General features: G+C 34.8%; 1 protein-coding gene across 1 annotated transcript in view; it reads left to right on the top strand.

Annotated features, from left to right (window-relative positions):
* The window catches only part of LOC117329888 (endonuclease 8-like 3), a 58,271-nt gene extending 48,488 nt beyond the window's left edge, over positions 1-9,783 (top strand). The window contains exons 7-10 of the mRNA XM_033888101.1: positions 1,024-1,193; positions 2,543-2,706; positions 4,282-4,562; positions 8,904-9,783. Coding sequence (XP_033743992.1) covers positions 1,024-1,193; positions 2,543-2,706; positions 4,282-4,562; positions 8,904-9,071 — 783 coding nt within the window. The 3' untranslated portion in view covers positions 9,072-9,783. The remainder of the gene's footprint in view (positions 1-1,023; positions 1,194-2,542; positions 2,707-4,281; positions 4,563-8,903) is intronic.
* Positions 9,784-18,175: the final 8,392 nt, after the last annotated feature.

The following is an 18,175-nucleotide window of genomic DNA, read 5'->3' as shown; positions in this document are numbered from 1 at the left end:
TAGACTGTCATCCAGTTCTGTAACCGATTACTTTGGAACACTTTTGCAATAATAACGATGATCAATTTGAATTTGGAACCAATTACTCATCAATAAGGTAAGTTGTATTTTAGTTTGGAAATTATTTCATTTCCTTGGTGGATATACATCATGTTAATTCTAACCAGGTTACATGTAGCACTTCCTCTTAAACTCAATTTGTACTTGAATAAAGAAGTTAAACTAATTTGTTTACATTTTACCGTGCCTATATATCACCTGTGCTTGATTTACGCATCAGCAATCTGGGGACACTGTTGCATGGGACATACCCAATACCCTAGCTATGCTGTAAGCTCTTAGGGGTATAGACATGTATATGGGTACATATAGGGTTATAAACATAGACTTCGTACTTTGTGGGTAACTTTGACCTTGTCGGTTATATCTTTAAGACACTTCGTACCTTTTGGGTAATTTTGTGTCTTGTGGGTAATATCCTGGACGGACTTTAAACATTGTGGGTAATATCCTGGACGGACTTTAAACCTTGTGGGTAATATCCTGGACGGACTTTAAACCTTGTGGGTAATATCCTGGACGGACTTTAAACCTTGTGGGTAATATCCTGGACGGACTTTAAACCTTGTGGGTAATATCCTGGACGGACTTTAAACATTGTGGGTAATATCCTGGACGGACTTTAAACCTTGTGGGTAATATCCTGGACGGACTTTAAACATTGTGGGTAATATCCTGGACGGACTTTAAACATTGTGGGTAATATCCTGGAGGGACTTTAAACCTTGTGGGTAATATCCTGGATGGACTTTAAACCTTGTGGGTAATATCCTGGATGGACTTTAAACCTTGTGGGTAATATCCTGGACGGACTTTAAACCTTGTGGGTAATATCCTGGACGGACTTTAAACCGTGTGGGTAATATCCTGGAGACCTTGTAAAATGGGACTATTACTATAGATTGACGATAGCAGATTACCCGATGTAACCCATTGTAGATAATTTCCTCTCATCTTATTCAGTGTAGAAGACAGGGAACCAATCTTGGGAAATTTTTGAAGATCTATGGCAAAGGAAAATGCTTGCAGTGTAATGGCAAGGTAGTGAAGTGTCGCCAAGGTGATGACTCCGGGAGGATGACATATTTTTGTGAGAATTGTCAAAACAACAATCTTAAAATGAAGACAAAAAGGTAATTCTACAACATCACCAGGGATCTAATGCAGTAGCTATGTCAGTTAATTCTTATCGCTTTCCGAAGGGCCAGTGAGCTTATGCCATGGCACAGCGTCCCACTTCCGTCCCACCTCCGTTCAACCTCCGTCCAACCTCCGTCCCTCGTCTGGTGTCTGTCAATAATTCCTTTAAATGGGACCAAAAGGGGAAATTGAGGTAAATCCTTTAAATCCTTACTGACCCACACACCTGACCAAATTTTGATGAAATTAAGTCTGGAGCATAATTGGGCAGAGGAGATCTAATGAAGTATAAACAGAGGGTGTGACTCCCTTGGGACCGGAGGGGCGAGGCCCAAAAGGGGAAATTAAGGTAAATCCTTTAAATCTCTACCTGTCCTGAGAGCATGGAATGGATTTTGATAAAATTTGGTCAGGAGCATAATTGGGCAAGGGAGATCTAACATTGTATAAACAGTGTGTATGGCCAGGGACCGGGGACGGAGAAAAATCGAACCGGGTTAGTGACAACAGAACAACCAGACACACCACAGGACTACGAAACACGCTTTATATAGCATTATAAAAATCCCGGAATGTAATTTCCTCTATAAATTCTGCGAAATACCTCCATGATGAAAATCCCAGCCGAAAATATGCAGATGGGTCCCATCATCTGGTGTCTAAGGATGCTGAATGCCATAAACTGTCATATCCGGTAGCTCCCTATAGAAACCACGGAACCAAATGATTTCCCATCGACGGTAATGTTAACGTTTACCACTGTACTGCTTAAATGGAGTTTTCAACACTGGTCCACTAGCCATAATTTTGAAGAATGTCCTCCCGCAAATCTGTAAATAGCATATTTAAAAGCCTCAAGTGACCTTTTCTAATCGCCTTTTGTCCATCGTCTTGCGTCGTCTGTCGTGCATCCGTAAACAATTTATATTTTCAACTTCCTCTCAAAAACCGCTACACCAAATTCAATGAAATTTGGCAGAAAGCTTCTATGGCTGAAGGTCAACCAAAATTGTGAATTATATGGTCCCCACCCCCAGGGGCCTGAGGGATGGGGCCAAAAAGGGTCAAATTGACTAAAACTTCAAAAATCTTCTTCTCTAATAATTAATTCGCCGATGGCCTATTATGATTAATTAGAAAACATCTTAGGTGGTGTACAGATGGTAAAAGTAAAGGAATACATGTAAATTAATAAATAAATAAATAAATAATATAACTAAAAGGTTTAACAAAATTTTCTATTTTCTATTGAATGTTTGTAAATGGAATGATAGGACTTTTACATTTATAGCTACTGTTGATGGGATGTTTTATTATTAATATAGTTTAATTAATTCTTTAGAAATTTGCCAACAAAGAACAGCTTGTTAGGGTGGGTCATGCCAAGCCAGACTTCAGCAATTACTGGCCAGAAATGGACATGTGGATCTTGTACATTCATCAACGAAGACAGAAAACTCAACTGTGAGATGTGTTTTACAACTAGGCCAAGTACACAGAACTCAGGTATAATCTTAATATCCAGTCACTATTAATCAAATACATGTGTATCTCATGATCCAGTCACCATTAATCAAGTATCTTAATATCAAGTCACCACTAATCAGGTATCTTTATATCCAGTCACCATCAATCAAGTATCTTAATATCCAGTCACCATTAATCAAGTATCTTAATATAAAGTCACCACTAATCAAGTATCTTAATATCCAGTCACCATCAATCAAGTATCTTAATATCCAGTCACCATTAATCAAGTATCTTAATATCCAGTCACCATTAATCAAGTATCTTAATATCCAGTCACCATTAATCAAGTATCTTAATATCCAGTCACCATCAATTAAGTATCTTAATATCCAGTAACTATTAATCAAATACATGTGTATCTCATGATCCAGTCACCATTAATCAAGTATCTTAATATCCAGTCACCATTAATCAAGTATCTTAATATCCAGTCACCACTAATCAGGTATCTTAATATCCAGTTACCATCAATCAAGTATCTTAATATCCAGTCACCACTAATCCAGTACCATAATATCCAGTCACCACTAATCGTGTACCATAATATCCAGTCACCACTAATCGTGTACCATAATATCTAGTCACCACTAATCGTGTACCATAATATCTAGTCACCACTAATCTAGTACCATCATATCCAGTCACCACTAATCGTGTACCATCATATCCAGTCACCACTAATCGTGTACCATAATATCTAGTCACCACTAATCCTGTACCATAATATCAAGTCACCACTAATCCAGTACCATCATATCCAGTCACCACTAATCCTGTACCATAATATCTAGTCACCACTAATCCAGTACCATAATATCCAGTCACCACTAATCGTGTACTATAATATCTAGTCAACACTAATCCAGTACCATCATATCCAGTCACCACTAATCCAGTACCATCATATCCAGTCACCACTAATTGTGTACCATAATATCCAGTCACCACTAATTGTGTACCATAATATCTAGTCACCACTAATCGTGTACCATAATATATAGTCACCACTAATCGTGTACCATAATATCTAGTCACCACTAATCGTGTACCATAATATCTAGTCACCACTAATCTAGTACCATCATATCCAGTCACCACTAGTCGTGTACCATCATATCCAGTCACCACTAATCGTGTACCATAATATCTAGTCACCACTAATCCTGTACCATAATATCAAGTCACCACTAATCCAGTACCATCATATCCAGTCACCACTAATCCAGTACCATCATATCTAGTCACCACTAATCCTGTACTATAATATCTAGTCACCACTAATCCAGTACCATCATATCCAGTCACCACTAATCCAGTACCATAATATCCAGTCACCACTAATCATGTACCATAATATCCAGTCACCACTTATGAAGTACCTCAATGTCCAATCACCATAAATCATTACCTTACTATCCATTCACCATTGATCAAGTATCTTATCTTGCCATCACTTATCTAGTATATTAATATCCAGTCGTCTTTATACACAAGTTTTTCCTGTTCTGTCAGTATAGTTCTGTTTTTCTAAATCAACTGTTTTTTTTGCAGGTTGTTCATCAACTGGCCTCCCCAGTTCAGAAACTACATATCTAGGGGCAAGCTTTATAGGGAAATCCAAATTAGGTCCAATCTCTGGGGAGGAAAATCCTGTAAAGCGACGGAAGATTGAGGATACTCAAGCAAGGAATAAGGATGACAGCAAAATTCCTTTTTGCCCAGGACACAATAAAAAGTGTGGCATGAGAGAGGTGTTTAATAAGGGGGACAATCAAGGTCGCTGGTTTTTTTCCTGTTCTCTGCGGGGACAACAGAAATGCAAATATTTCCAAGTGAGTATACATTTTTCTGGTTTACTTTTGAAATGTTAAATCGACTGACACCATTTAATCTGTTGTTGCTCTCATTATGGGCTCCTATCAGGACAGGAAAACAAACTCAGCAAAACTGTTCCTTTGAGCATGTTTCACTTCAAATGTACTTGTTTAAATGTGAAACATAGGTGTCCAATTAAAATGATCTTAAATTTCTATAAGAAAAAGGTAAAAATTATGAGAAATATTGTACTTGTAGGCAAGTAGTCACCACTATTAAGTTACTGACCAAATCTAATGGTCCTGGTCCAGTTTACTAATGATAAATACTGATATGAAATCATCAAACATTTTCTTTGGATTTCCATGTGTATATTAACAACTTAGTACCCATAAAAACTTAGTATCCATAACAACTTAGTGTCCATAAAACTTAGTGTCCATAACAACTTAGTGTCCATAACAATAACAACTTAGTGTCCATAACAACTTAGTGTCCATAACAATAACAACTTAGTGTCCATAACAATAACAACTTAGTGTCCATAACAACTTAGTGTCCATAACAATAACAACTTAGTGTCCATAACAATAACAACTTAGTGTCCATAACAACTTAGTGCCCATAACAACTTAGTGTCCATAACAACTTAGTGTCCATAACAACTTAGTGCCCATAAAACTTAGTGTCCATAACAACTGAGTGTCCATAACAACTTAGTGTCCATAACAACTTAGTACCCATAACAACTTAGTGTCCATAAAAACTTAGTGTCCATAACAACTTAGTACCCATAACAACTTAGTATCCATAACAACTAAGTGCCCATAACAACTTAGTATCCATAAATACTTAGTGTCCATAACAACTTAGTACCCATAACAACTTAGTGTCCATAACAACTTAGTACCCATAACAACTTAGTGTCCATAACAACTTAGTGTCCATAACAACTTAGTATCCATAACAACTTAATATCCATAACAACTTAGTATCCATAACAACTTAGTGCCCACAACAACTTAGTGTCCATAACAACTTAGTGTCCATAACAACTTAGTGTCCAGAACAACTTAGTATCCATAACAACTTAGTGTCCATAACAACTTAGTGCCCATAAAACTTAGTGTCCATAACAACTGAGTGTCCATAACAACTTAGTGTCCATAACAACTTAGTACCCATAACAACTTAGTGTCCATAAAAACTTAGTGTCCATAACAACTTAGTACCCATAACAACTTAGTATCCATAACAACTTAGTGCCCATAACAACTTAGTATCCATAAATACTTAGTGTCCATAACAACTTAGTACCCATAACAACTTAGTGTCCATAACAACTTAGTACCCATAACAACTTAGTGTCCATAACAACTTAGTGTCCATAACAACTTAGTATCCATAACAACTTAATATCCATAACAACTTAGTATCCATAACAACTTAGTGCCCACAACAACTTAGTGTCCATAACAACTTAGTGTCCATAACAACTTAGTGTCCAGAACAACTTAGTATCCATAACAACTTCGTGCCCACAACAACTTAGTGTCCATAACAACTTAGTGTCCATAACAACTTAGTATCCATAAAAACTTAGTGTCCACAACAACTTAGTGCCCATAACAACTTAGTGTCCATAACAACTTAGTGTCCATAACAACTTAGTGCCCATAACAACTTAGTGTCCATTACAACTTAGTATCCATAACAACTTAGTGTCCATAACAACTTAGTGCCCATAACAACTTAGTGTCCATAACAACTTAGTACCCATAACAACTTAGTGTCCATAACAACTTAGTACCCATAACAACTTAGTGTCCATAACAACTTAGTGCCCATAACAACTTAGTGTCCATAACAACTTAGTACCCATAACAACTTAGTGTCCACAACAACTTAGTGCCCATAACAACTTAGTGTCCATAACAACTTAGTGTCCATAACAACTTAGTGTCCACAACAACTTAGTGTCCACAACAACTTAGTGCCCATAACAACTTAGTGTCCATAACAACTTAGTGCCCATAACAACTTAGTGTCCATTACAACTTAGTATCCATAACAACTTAGTGTCCATAACAACTTAGTGTCCATAAAAACTTAGTGTCCATAACAACTTAGTGTCCATAACAACTTAGTATCCATAACAACTTAGTGTCCATAACAACTTAGTGCCCCATAACAACTTAGTGCCCATAACAACTTAGTGTCCATAACAACTTAGTGCCCATAACAACTTAGTGTCCATTACAACTTAGTATCCATAACAACTTAGTGTCCATAACAACTTAGTGTCCATAACAACTTAGTGTCCATAACAACTTAGTATCCATAACAACTTAATATCCATAACAACTTAGTATCCATAACAACTTAGTGCCCACAACAACTTAGTGTCCATAACAACTTAGTGTCCATAACAACTTAGTATGCATAACAACTTAATATCCATAACAACTTAATATCCATAACAACTTAATATCCATAACAACTTAGTGTCCATAACAACTTAGTATCCATAACAACTTAATATCCATAACAACTTAGTATCCATAACAACTTAGTGCCCACAACAACTTAGTGTCCATAACAACTTAGTATCCATAACAACTTAGTGCCCATAACAACTTAGTGCACATTACAACTTAGTGCCCATAACAACTTAGTGCCCATAACAACTTAGTGCCCATAACAACTTAGTGTCCATAACAACTTAGTGTCCATAACACCTTAGTGTCCATAACAACTTAGTATCCATTACAACTTAGTGCCCCATAACAACTTAGTGTCCATAACAACTTAGTGTCCATAACAACTTAGTGTCCACAACAACTTAGTGCCCATAACAACTTAGTGCCCATAACAACTTAGTATCCATAACAACTTAGTGTCCATAACAACTTAGTGCCCATAACAACTTAGTGTCCATAACAACTTAGTGCCCCACAACAACTTAGTGCCCATAACAACTTAGTGCCCATAACAACTTAGTGTCCATAACAACTTAGTGCCCATAACAACTTAGTATCCATAACAACTTAGTATCCATAACAACTTAGTATCCATAACAACTTAGTGTCCATAACAACTTAGTATCCATAACAACTTAGTGTCCATAACAACTTAGTATGCATAACAACTTAGTGTCCACAACAACTTCGTGCCCACAACTTAGTGTCCATAACAACTTAGTGTCCATAACAACTTAGTGCCCCATAACAACTTAGTGTCCACAACAACTTAGTGCCCATAACAACTTAGTGTCCATAACAACTTAGTGCCCATAACAACTTAGTGTCCATAACAACTTAGTATCCATAACAACTTAGTGTCCATAACAACTTAGTATGCATAACAACTTAGTGTCCACAACAACTTCGTGCCCACAACTTAGTGTCCATAACAACTTAGTGCCCCATAACAACTTAGTGTCCACAACAACTTAGTGTCCACAACAACTTAGTGTCCATAACAACTTAGTATCCATAACAACTTAGTGCCCATAACAACTTAGTGCCCATAACAACTTAGTGTCCATAACAACTTAGTGTCCATAACAACTTAGTGCCCCATAACAACTTAGTGTCCACAACAACTTAGTGCCCATAACAACTTAGCGTCCATAACAACTTAGTGCCCATAACAACTTAGTGTCCATAACAACTTAGTATCCATAACAACTTAGTGTCCATAACAACTTAGTATGCATAACAACTTAATATCCATAACAACTTAGTATCCATAACAACTTAGTATCCATAACAACTTAGTGCCCACAACAACTTAGTGTCCATAACAACTTAGTATCCATAAAAACTTAGTGTCCATAACAACTTAGTGCCCCATAACAACTTAGTGTCCATAACAACTTAGTGTCCATAACAACTTAGTGTCCATAACACCTTAGTGCCCATAACAACTTAGTGCCCATAACAACTTAGTGTCCATAACAACTTAGTGACCATAACAACTTAGTGTCCATAACAACTTAGTGTCCATAACAACTTAGTGCCCATAACAACTTAGTGTCCATAACAACCTAGTGTCCATAACAACTTAGTGTCCATAACAACTTAGTGTCCATAACAACTTAGTGACCATAACAACTTAGTGTCCATAACAACTTAGTATCCATAACAACTTAGTGTCCATAACAACCTAGTGTCCATAACAACTTAGTGACCATAACAACTTAGTGTCCATATGCTTAACGGGTTTCATGACAGAGTGTAATCACCAAAACATCAAATTCAATACTAATGTTTTATGTACGAAGATAATTTTCTTAAATGTACCGCCAGAGTAGATAATATGATTAATATACAGAATAAATGATATCTCTGTTGTAGTGGGCGGACGAGTTATTTCCATTTTGTGAAGCTCACGGGAAGAGGTGTACTTTAAGGACAGTTTTAAAACAAGGACCGAACAATGGACGACAGTTTTTTGTGTGTGCTGTGTCAAAAAGTAAAGTCAAGTGTGCTACTTTCCAATGGGCTTTGGGATTCGAAACATGATACGTGCATGAAGCAGAAAATCATAGACATGTTAAGAGTACTGTCATGTGACCAAATCGTTCTGAAATGCACATCTTAGATTCACTGATACTCATTACTTATAGATTCAGTTTAACTTTCTTAGGGCAAGAAGATTTAAAAATAATTTATTGAACAAATGGTTATTAAGACATTAAAAAAAATAACAAAACCTACACATTTATGTACTGTGTTTGTATGAACAGAGACTACACATTCATGTATGTACGCGTGTTTGTATACACAATACAGCAAATTTATGTACTTAGTTTCTTGGAATAGATTGTTCACATTTATGTACCTAGTTTCTATAGAGGGGCCGCGGTGGCCGAGTGGTTAAGGTGTCCTGACACTTTAACACTAGCCCTCCACCTCTGGGTTGCGAGTTCGAAACCTACGTGGAACAGTTGTCAGGTACTGACCGTAGGCCGGTGGTTTTTCTCCGGGTACTCCGGCTTTCCTCCACCTCTAAACCTGGCACGTCCTTAAATAACCCTGGCTGTTAATAGGACGTTAAACAAAAACAAACCAAACAAACCAAAACCTAGTTTCTATAAATAGATTGCACATAAGTATGTATTTAGTTTCTAGGGATGGATTGTATAGAGGATATCTAACAGTGTCTTCAGTAATACCAAATATATTTCATGAGTGGGGCTAATATTTTGATATTTTTCACGAGTGTGCAGCACGAGTGAAAAATATCAAAATATTAGCCACACGAGTGAAATTTATTTGGTATTACTGACGACACTGTTAGATATCCTGTTTATTACATTTTTTATCAACGAAAAACCTACCCCGTATGCTAACTAGGCCTACAGCGAAAGTGTGCATACGTTTATAGTAGTTCCCCCTGTCCAGGTGCTGACATATCAGGTGCTGACATATATGTCAGGCTTTCTGATTGGTCAATTATTTTGGTATTTTCCTATCATTAATTTGATTGGTCAAATCAACAAAAGTGATATTTTTCACTATTGAAAACTATCACTTTTATAGAATGAATGATTTTTTATATTTCACTGGTAAAAATGTAATAAATACATTTACAATGTATGTACTTAGATTCTAGGAATAGATTGTCATATTTATGTACTTAGTTTCTAGGAATAGATTGTCATATTTATGTACAATGTACTTAGTTTCTAGGAATAGTTTGTCACATTTATGTACCACGTTTATGTAAACAAGACGAAGACTGAATAAAGACTACACATTTGTACTGTGTTTGTATAAATAAATAGTAAACATTTAGGTATCGTGTTTGTATAAATAAATAGTAAACATTTAGGTATCGTGTTTGTATAAATAAATAGTAAACATTTAGGTATCGTGTTTGTATAAATAAATAGTAAACATTTAGGTATCGTGTTTGTATAAATAAATAGTAAACATTTAGGTATCGTGTTTGTATAAATAAATAGTAAACATTTAGGTATCGTGTTTGTATAAATAAATAGTAAACATTTAGGTATCGTGTTTGTATGAACAAAGACTACAAACTCATGTGCGTTTATATTAACAAGACGTGGATATATGAACGGGACTACAAATTGATGTGCTTTGTATGAATAAAGAGTAAACATTTATGTACCGCGTTTCTATGAACAAAACAACACATTTATATGTGTACCGCGTTGCTATGAACAAAACAACACATTTATATTTGTACCGCGTTTCTATGAACAAAACAACACATTTATATGTGTTCCGCGTTTCTATGAACAAAACAACACATTTATATGTGTACCGCGTTTCTATGAAATAAACAACACATTTATATTTGTACCGCGTTTCTATGAACAAAACAACACATTTATGTACCGCGTTTCTATGAACAAAACAACACATTTATATATGTACCACGTTTCTATGAACAAAACAACACATTTATGTACCGCGTTTCTATGAACAAAACAACACATTTATATTTGTACCGCGTTTCTATGAACAAAACAACACATTTATATATGTACCGCGTTTCTTTGAACAAAACACATTTATATGTGTACCGCGTTTCTATGAACAAAACAACACATTTATGTACCGCGTTTCTATGAACAAAACAACACATTTATATATGTACCACGTTTCTATGAACAAAACAACACATTTATGTACCGCGTTTCTATGAACAAAACAACACATTTATATTTGTACCGCGTTTCTATGAACAAAACAACACATTTATATATGTACCGCGTTTCTTTGAACAAAACACATTTATATGTGTACCGCGTTTCTATGAACAAAACAACACATTTATATTTGTACCGCGTTTCTATGAAATAAACAACACATTTATGTACCGCGTTTCTATGAACAAAACAACACATTTATATTTGTACCGCGTTTCTATGAACAAATGAATTCATAACAACAGGTACTACGAGGAACGAAATCGGTCGTCCAACAGGCAGAAACAACAAAATGCTTCTAGATACCAACAGGATCCTTTTTTATGGAAACGTCAAAGGAACGGCCGACCACCCAACCAAAGTCAATAAAGAAAAATAAATGTAACATAGATCCTAAAATAATCAACATGTCCTCCAAAATACTTACAGATGATGAACTGAAACTCTTAAAACGAGGATTAAAATTCTGTCCAAGTCCAAGAAGAAACACACCAGAACTAGGTCAAGATATTCAAGAGTTTGAAAGAAGATTGAGATTGCTTGAGTTTTTTTTTAAGGGAAACCAAACCAAGATCAATCATTAGTTCGAAACAAGTCAAACTTCGTCCCGCCGAAATCAAACGATGAATGCTTGGAACTCTTCTTCAAATCCTTAAACGGCTGTCTTTTGAGATCAACTGACCGTTGGATAACCTTACAAATGATACTTCAATAATAATAAAAGAAGCGGACAAGGGTGGTGCAATAATAATAATGGACCGAGAATTTTATAAATCCAAAATCTTAGAACTTCTGGAGGACACTGTTAATTACAAAGAAATAGATTCAAACAAAGATGAATATGTTTTAAAGAGAATTGGAAAACTCATACAAAAGTATCCACAGCAACTAACAGATAAAGAGCAGGATTACCTCACGAATTTCCAATGCAAAACGTCAAATTTTTATGGCCTTCCTAAAATCCACAAATCAAAGGAAGTCCAAACAGCGAGTGCTCAACAAAAGTGGGAATATGTTATAATACGTCTGGCTAAAGACATCAAAATGAGACCAATTGTCGCTGGTCCGGCATCCCCAACACACCGCTTAAGTAACTTTCTAGACATTTTGCTAAAGCCGATTTGCGAGCTAAACACATCGAAAGAGGAAACAACGTTCGTTTCATTCGACGTAGTAAGCCTGTATACCAATATTCCTCACGACCCTGGTATTGAAGCAGTATCATACTGGCTAGAAAAAACTAAACTTACCCGCAACATCTCAAAAGAATTCGTGAAAGAAGCCGTCGAAATAGTTTTAAAGGAAAACACATTCCAGTGTGATGATAAGGATTATCAACAAATACAAGGTACAGCAATGGGGACAAAAGATATCTCATGAACAAATTTAAGCGATATCTTAAAGATTGCTTCATACTTTGGAAAAAGTCTGATGATGATTTACAAAATTTCTTCACAATGCTAAACGAACTCCATCCGAAAATACAATTCACCATGGAAAAAAGCAAGATCAGACTTCCATTTTTGGACATACTGCTTTTCAAGAAAAATGGAGAACTTTGCACAGATATATATTACAAATCCACGGACACACATCAGTATTTGAATTTCCATTCTTCACATCCGAGGCACACAAGGGAAAATATTCCGTTTTGCTTAGCTATGCACAATTATAGAAAAGGATGATCTAAGGGGACAGAGACTTGAGGAACTAAGAAAGTTTTTGATGGAACAAAACTATCCCCAATCTCTGATCAACAATGGCATAAAGAAAGCCTCTGAAATTCCCATAATGGAACTTAGAAAACCTAAAACAAAAGGCGATGAAAATGTACTACCACTTGTCATCCCCAACAATCCTCAAATCAAAGGAACGGTTAAATAACATATGAACAGTTTAGATGGCTCAGAGCGAATGAAAAACATTATGAAAAATAATAAATTTATCGCAAGCTATCGCCAACCAAAGACATTTCTGACCATAAAGCGACAACTGCTGAATTGACTGTTAGAACGAATTTTAGAAGGACGTATGACAGGGAGATTAGATGCTACATGTATAATGATGCAAATTATGATTTATTCAATAGTATATTAGACGAGACGGACTGGGTTGACTTTTTTGCGAATACTAATTCACCAGATGATATGTGTAATCTTTTTACGACTAGATACCTCGACATAGCCAGAGAATGTATACCGACTCGGACTGTGACGATCAGATCAAATGACAAACCTTGGTTTGACTCAACTTTACGTAAGGAAATTAGGAAAAGAAATAGACTGTTGAAATTATATAAATCAGACCGTTCAGACAGAAACTTATCTAACTTCCGGAAGCAACGTAATCATGTAAACAATCTGAAGAAACGAACAAAAGAACTTTTTTATGTTGATATAAATGGTATCTTAGATAGATATTCAAGTTCAAATCCTAGAAATTTTTGGAAAATTATTCGTAAATTAATAAAAACACCTCATGATTCGAACATTATCCCACCTATTAGAGATATACACGGTAACATTGAAATGTCTGATGATAATAAAGCTAATATTTTAAATGATTACTTTGTTTCAATTTCTACTATTGACGACAATAATTTTGATGTACCGACAGTTGAATTACGGACTGACTCCACTATTACTGACATACAATTTGAAACGAGTGACATAACTGACATACTGAAATCATTGAATATAAATAAAGCTGTTGGGAATGATACAATCAGTCACAATATGTTAAAAAAATACAGCAAATTCAGTAGCTTTACCATTGAGTCTTATTTTAAGAGCTTCTCTGGAAACTGGAGGTTTTCCTAAATTGTGGAAACATGCATTAGTTACACCTTTATTTAAATCTGGGGACAAACATATTTTTTCAAATTACAGGCCAATTTCACTACTCAGTACGGTTGGGAAAGTTTTTGAAAAGTTAATTGTTAAATATTTAAATAATTACTTGCTAGATACATGTAATTCATTAATATATAAGTTTCAGTCTGGTTTTCAACCTGGCCATTCGACAGTTCATCAACTTATTGAAATTTATCACACTTTATGTGAAAATCTAGAAAAAAAGACATCCTACATGTTTAGTTTTCTGTGATATATCGAAAGCTTTTGATCGTGTGTGGCACAAGGGACTGGAGGTGAAACTAGCAAACTATGGTATTAGCGGCAAACTTTTAAATTGGCTTTTAAATTACATAAGTGAAAGGAAACAACAAGTTTGTGTGGGTGACTCTAAATCACTTGTTAAAACTACTAACGCTGGCGTTCCACAAGGTTCTGTACTTGGTCCCTTGTTATTTATTTTATACATTAATGACATTTCCGATAATCTACAAAGTCTTTCAAAGTTGTTTGCAGGCGACACGTCATTATTATATTCAAATCCATCCCCTCAAAATGTTGAATTTGTAATCAACAACGATTTAGAGCACATTCAAAATTGGGCAAATAAATGGTTAGTAAAGTTTAATCCTTCCAAAACAGAGGCACTGCTTATCCATAATTCTGAGCTAGATTATGTAATTGATATTAAATTTGATAATGTTAGTGTGAACTTTGTAGAGAATCATAGGCACTTGGGAGTTATATTGGACGGAAATTGTAAATGGACTAGTCATATTGATGGTATTTGTAAAAAGGTATCGAAACAGATCAGTGTTTTGCGTAAACTTAAATATATATTAAATCGCCATTCTTTATATAGAATATATACTTCGTATATTATACCATTATTAGAATATTGTTGTGAGGTATGGGATGGGTGTAGTCTCGGTGACTCAGACAAACTAGAAACACTTCAACTAGAAGCTGCACGTGTGATTACGGGATTACCATCTTACACTAGTATACAGTCATTATATTCTGAAAGTGGTTTAGAACCTCTTGCTCTAGGCGAAAATTGCAGCTTTTTTTTTTTATAAAATTAAACATAAATTATCTCCAAATTACCTAACATCACTTCTTCCACCTTTAGTATCAGAACATTCTCAATATAACCTTAGAAATGCCAATAATTACTCAATACCAAATTAACGTTTACATCTTACTAATTCATCTTTCTTTCCCTCTACTATCCAACTATGGAATCATTTAGATAACGAAATCCGACAAAGTGTTACGTACTCGGCCTTTAAACATTCTCTTTAAAATTTTACAGACACAAACGTTCCCTTCTACTATCAAATTGGTGACAGAAAACAGAACATTATGCATGCAAGATTAAGAAACAGATCTAGTACCCTAAACAACGATTTATTTCATGCAAATTTGATTAATTTCAAACACTGCCAATGTGGACACCCTGTTGAAGATGCATATCATTTCTTTTTTGAATGTAATAATTACTCTGTTCAGCGTTTGCAACTGTTTCGTGATCTAAATTATTTCATCCCACTAGACCTGCAACTTCTGCTATTCGGATAAAAATGAACTTTCTCGTCAAGAAAATGTAACTATATGCCAATCAACCCAACTATTTATTAAAAATACAAATAGATTTTAATGATACCTTTATTGGAAATTAATGTATATTGTATTTTTGTCTTTGCGGACTCGGGTGACATTCGGGTGTGTGTGAAATGTTATAAATGAAGGACCAGAAAAGAAAAGGAGAAAGACACCACTGGCATGGATTATCATAGACATTAGAAAAGTTTGAACGAAAGGAAAGTCTAACTGTGTACCAAAGTGATTGTTGCCCGAGTCCGCTTATGTCTACCACAAAACTATTTGTCTTTATTAAGTATTTAGATATACATGTATATCCCAAATATATAAGATTATTTGTATCAATATCTTATAAAATCTCTCTCTCTCTCTTCTTCCCCCCTCCCACTCTCCCTCTCTTCCCCTTTCTCTCCGTCACTCTCTCCTTCTCCCTCTCCTTCTGTCTCTCTCTCTCTTTCTCTCTATTTCTTATAAAATTAGATTGTAAATATGTAAATAAAACTGCCATCATGTAAATTTTCTCTCAATGTAAAATTGTATCGGGAGAGGGCTTGATATAAGTTGGAAAACGTGTGCCTAATCCCTTTGTTATAGATTGTAAATTACAAATAAAATATGTTTAAATCAAACCAAAGAATTTGAAAAAATATCTAACTCGTGCATCATTTTCATCAAAAACCGACTTACCAGAAGTCAGTACCTGTCAAGAAAAGAGATGTGGAACGTGCCAACACATAATTACAGGGCGATCAATCAAATTGAAAAGTGGAAAAGAGTGGGAGGTTAAAAATAATATGAACTGTAAATCAATAAACGTTATTTACCTCATTGTTTATCCAAAATGCAAAAGCTTTTATATCGGACAAACTGAAAACTTCCGCAAACGCGTAACATTACACCGCGAACAAATATCCCATGAACGGTATAGACATTTACCAATAAGTCGACATATAGCAGAATGCAATAACGGTTTTTTTCAAATATTTCCATTATACACTTTTTTATCAGGAACCAATCGGATACAAAGAGAGGCTAAAGAATCTGAAATCATAAACATTTTAAAACCTGATTTAAATATTAATATGTAACCTAAATGTAATACTTTCTAATAAGGATTATGCCCCATTATATTATGACGTCATCAAGAAATAACAATTCGTGACGTCACACCATTATGTACTGTTACTATGCACCTGAAGATCTAATAGAGTGAAAGCGCTAGTGCAAAATGTAACGTCTCCTTTTGTCAATTATCAGTTTTTTATAAAGGGATTTAAGACACATCGGCAGCTTCGCCAATATCTGTTCCGGCCATTATGTAAAACAACCTCGTTTTCACGCCGCACCGACTTGTCCGATAGGTGTCACTGGTTTATGGATATTTGTAATGCACATGTCGGTAACTATGGCAAGCCGTTTTAACATTTAATCCTATTTCCTCTTAAGGTAAAATATGCTTCAAATTTATTTCACTTAAGTGAAATACTTTTTACCTTAAGGTTAAAAGACTTTTTTTGCATTATGTTTTATTTCACTTAAGTGAAAAAGAATTTCACTTAAGTGAAATAAATTGTATTCATCTTAAGGGAAAATCTTTTTCACTTAAGTGAAATAAAACATAATGCAAACGCTGCTGTTGAGTGTCAAAGTTGAAGTTTACTCACGCTGGTTCTTAGTTGACAAAATCGGTTATTTTATTTAATTTACTTTTAGAAATTAAAAATAAAGGCTTTTCGTAAACATGACTTCTAATTAATTCCAATATTTCAGTATTTTAGGAAAAAATCTGTTCATAGTTATAAGTATGTATAAGCGAAAGGTTTACACTGAAGGTATAAATCATAAGTGAAATAAAACATAATGAAAATAGAACATAATGGAAATAAACCATAAGTGAAATAAAACATAATGGAAATAATTTTTTTTTACCTTGGAGAAAATAAAACTTAATGGAAATGAAACATAACCTATATTGATATCTGTTTCACTTTACTTTCATGATGATAAAAAAAGTATCTTCAAGTTATGGTTGTGGATATACAAATGTGGTATAAAACCGGTTTGGAGACAGGTCCAAGGGGAGGGTTCATTCCATTATACCATGGGGTGCATAGGAGGACAGAGTGACTTTATGAACATATGGTCAGTTTTATTTACCTTAAGATGAAAAGAATTTCACTTAAGGGACAAGTATTTTGCATTATGTCTGCACATAATTTTTTTTCACTTAAGTGAAATTCTTTTTGTCTTAAGGGATATTAACATTTATTTGCATTATGTTTTATTTCACTTAAGTGAAATTATTTCCACCTTAAGGTGAATAAATTATTTTATGGTTTTATGTTTTTTTCACTTAAGTGAAATTCTTTTTTCACTTAAGTGAAATAAGAATTTCACTTAAGTGAAAAAATAGCCCCTTAAGAGGAAATGGGATTAAGTGTTAAAACGGCTTGCCATAGGTAACATCTTGGATCGATCATTTGTAAGT

The sequence above is a fragment of the Pecten maximus genome, chromosome 6 (genome assembly GCF_902652985.1).
Source record: "Pecten maximus chromosome 6, xPecMax1.1, whole genome shotgun sequence".
Taxonomy (NCBI): domain Eukaryota; kingdom Metazoa; phylum Mollusca; class Bivalvia; order Pectinida; family Pectinidae; genus Pecten; species Pecten maximus.
This window is presented reverse-complemented; position numbering and strand designations above follow the sequence as displayed.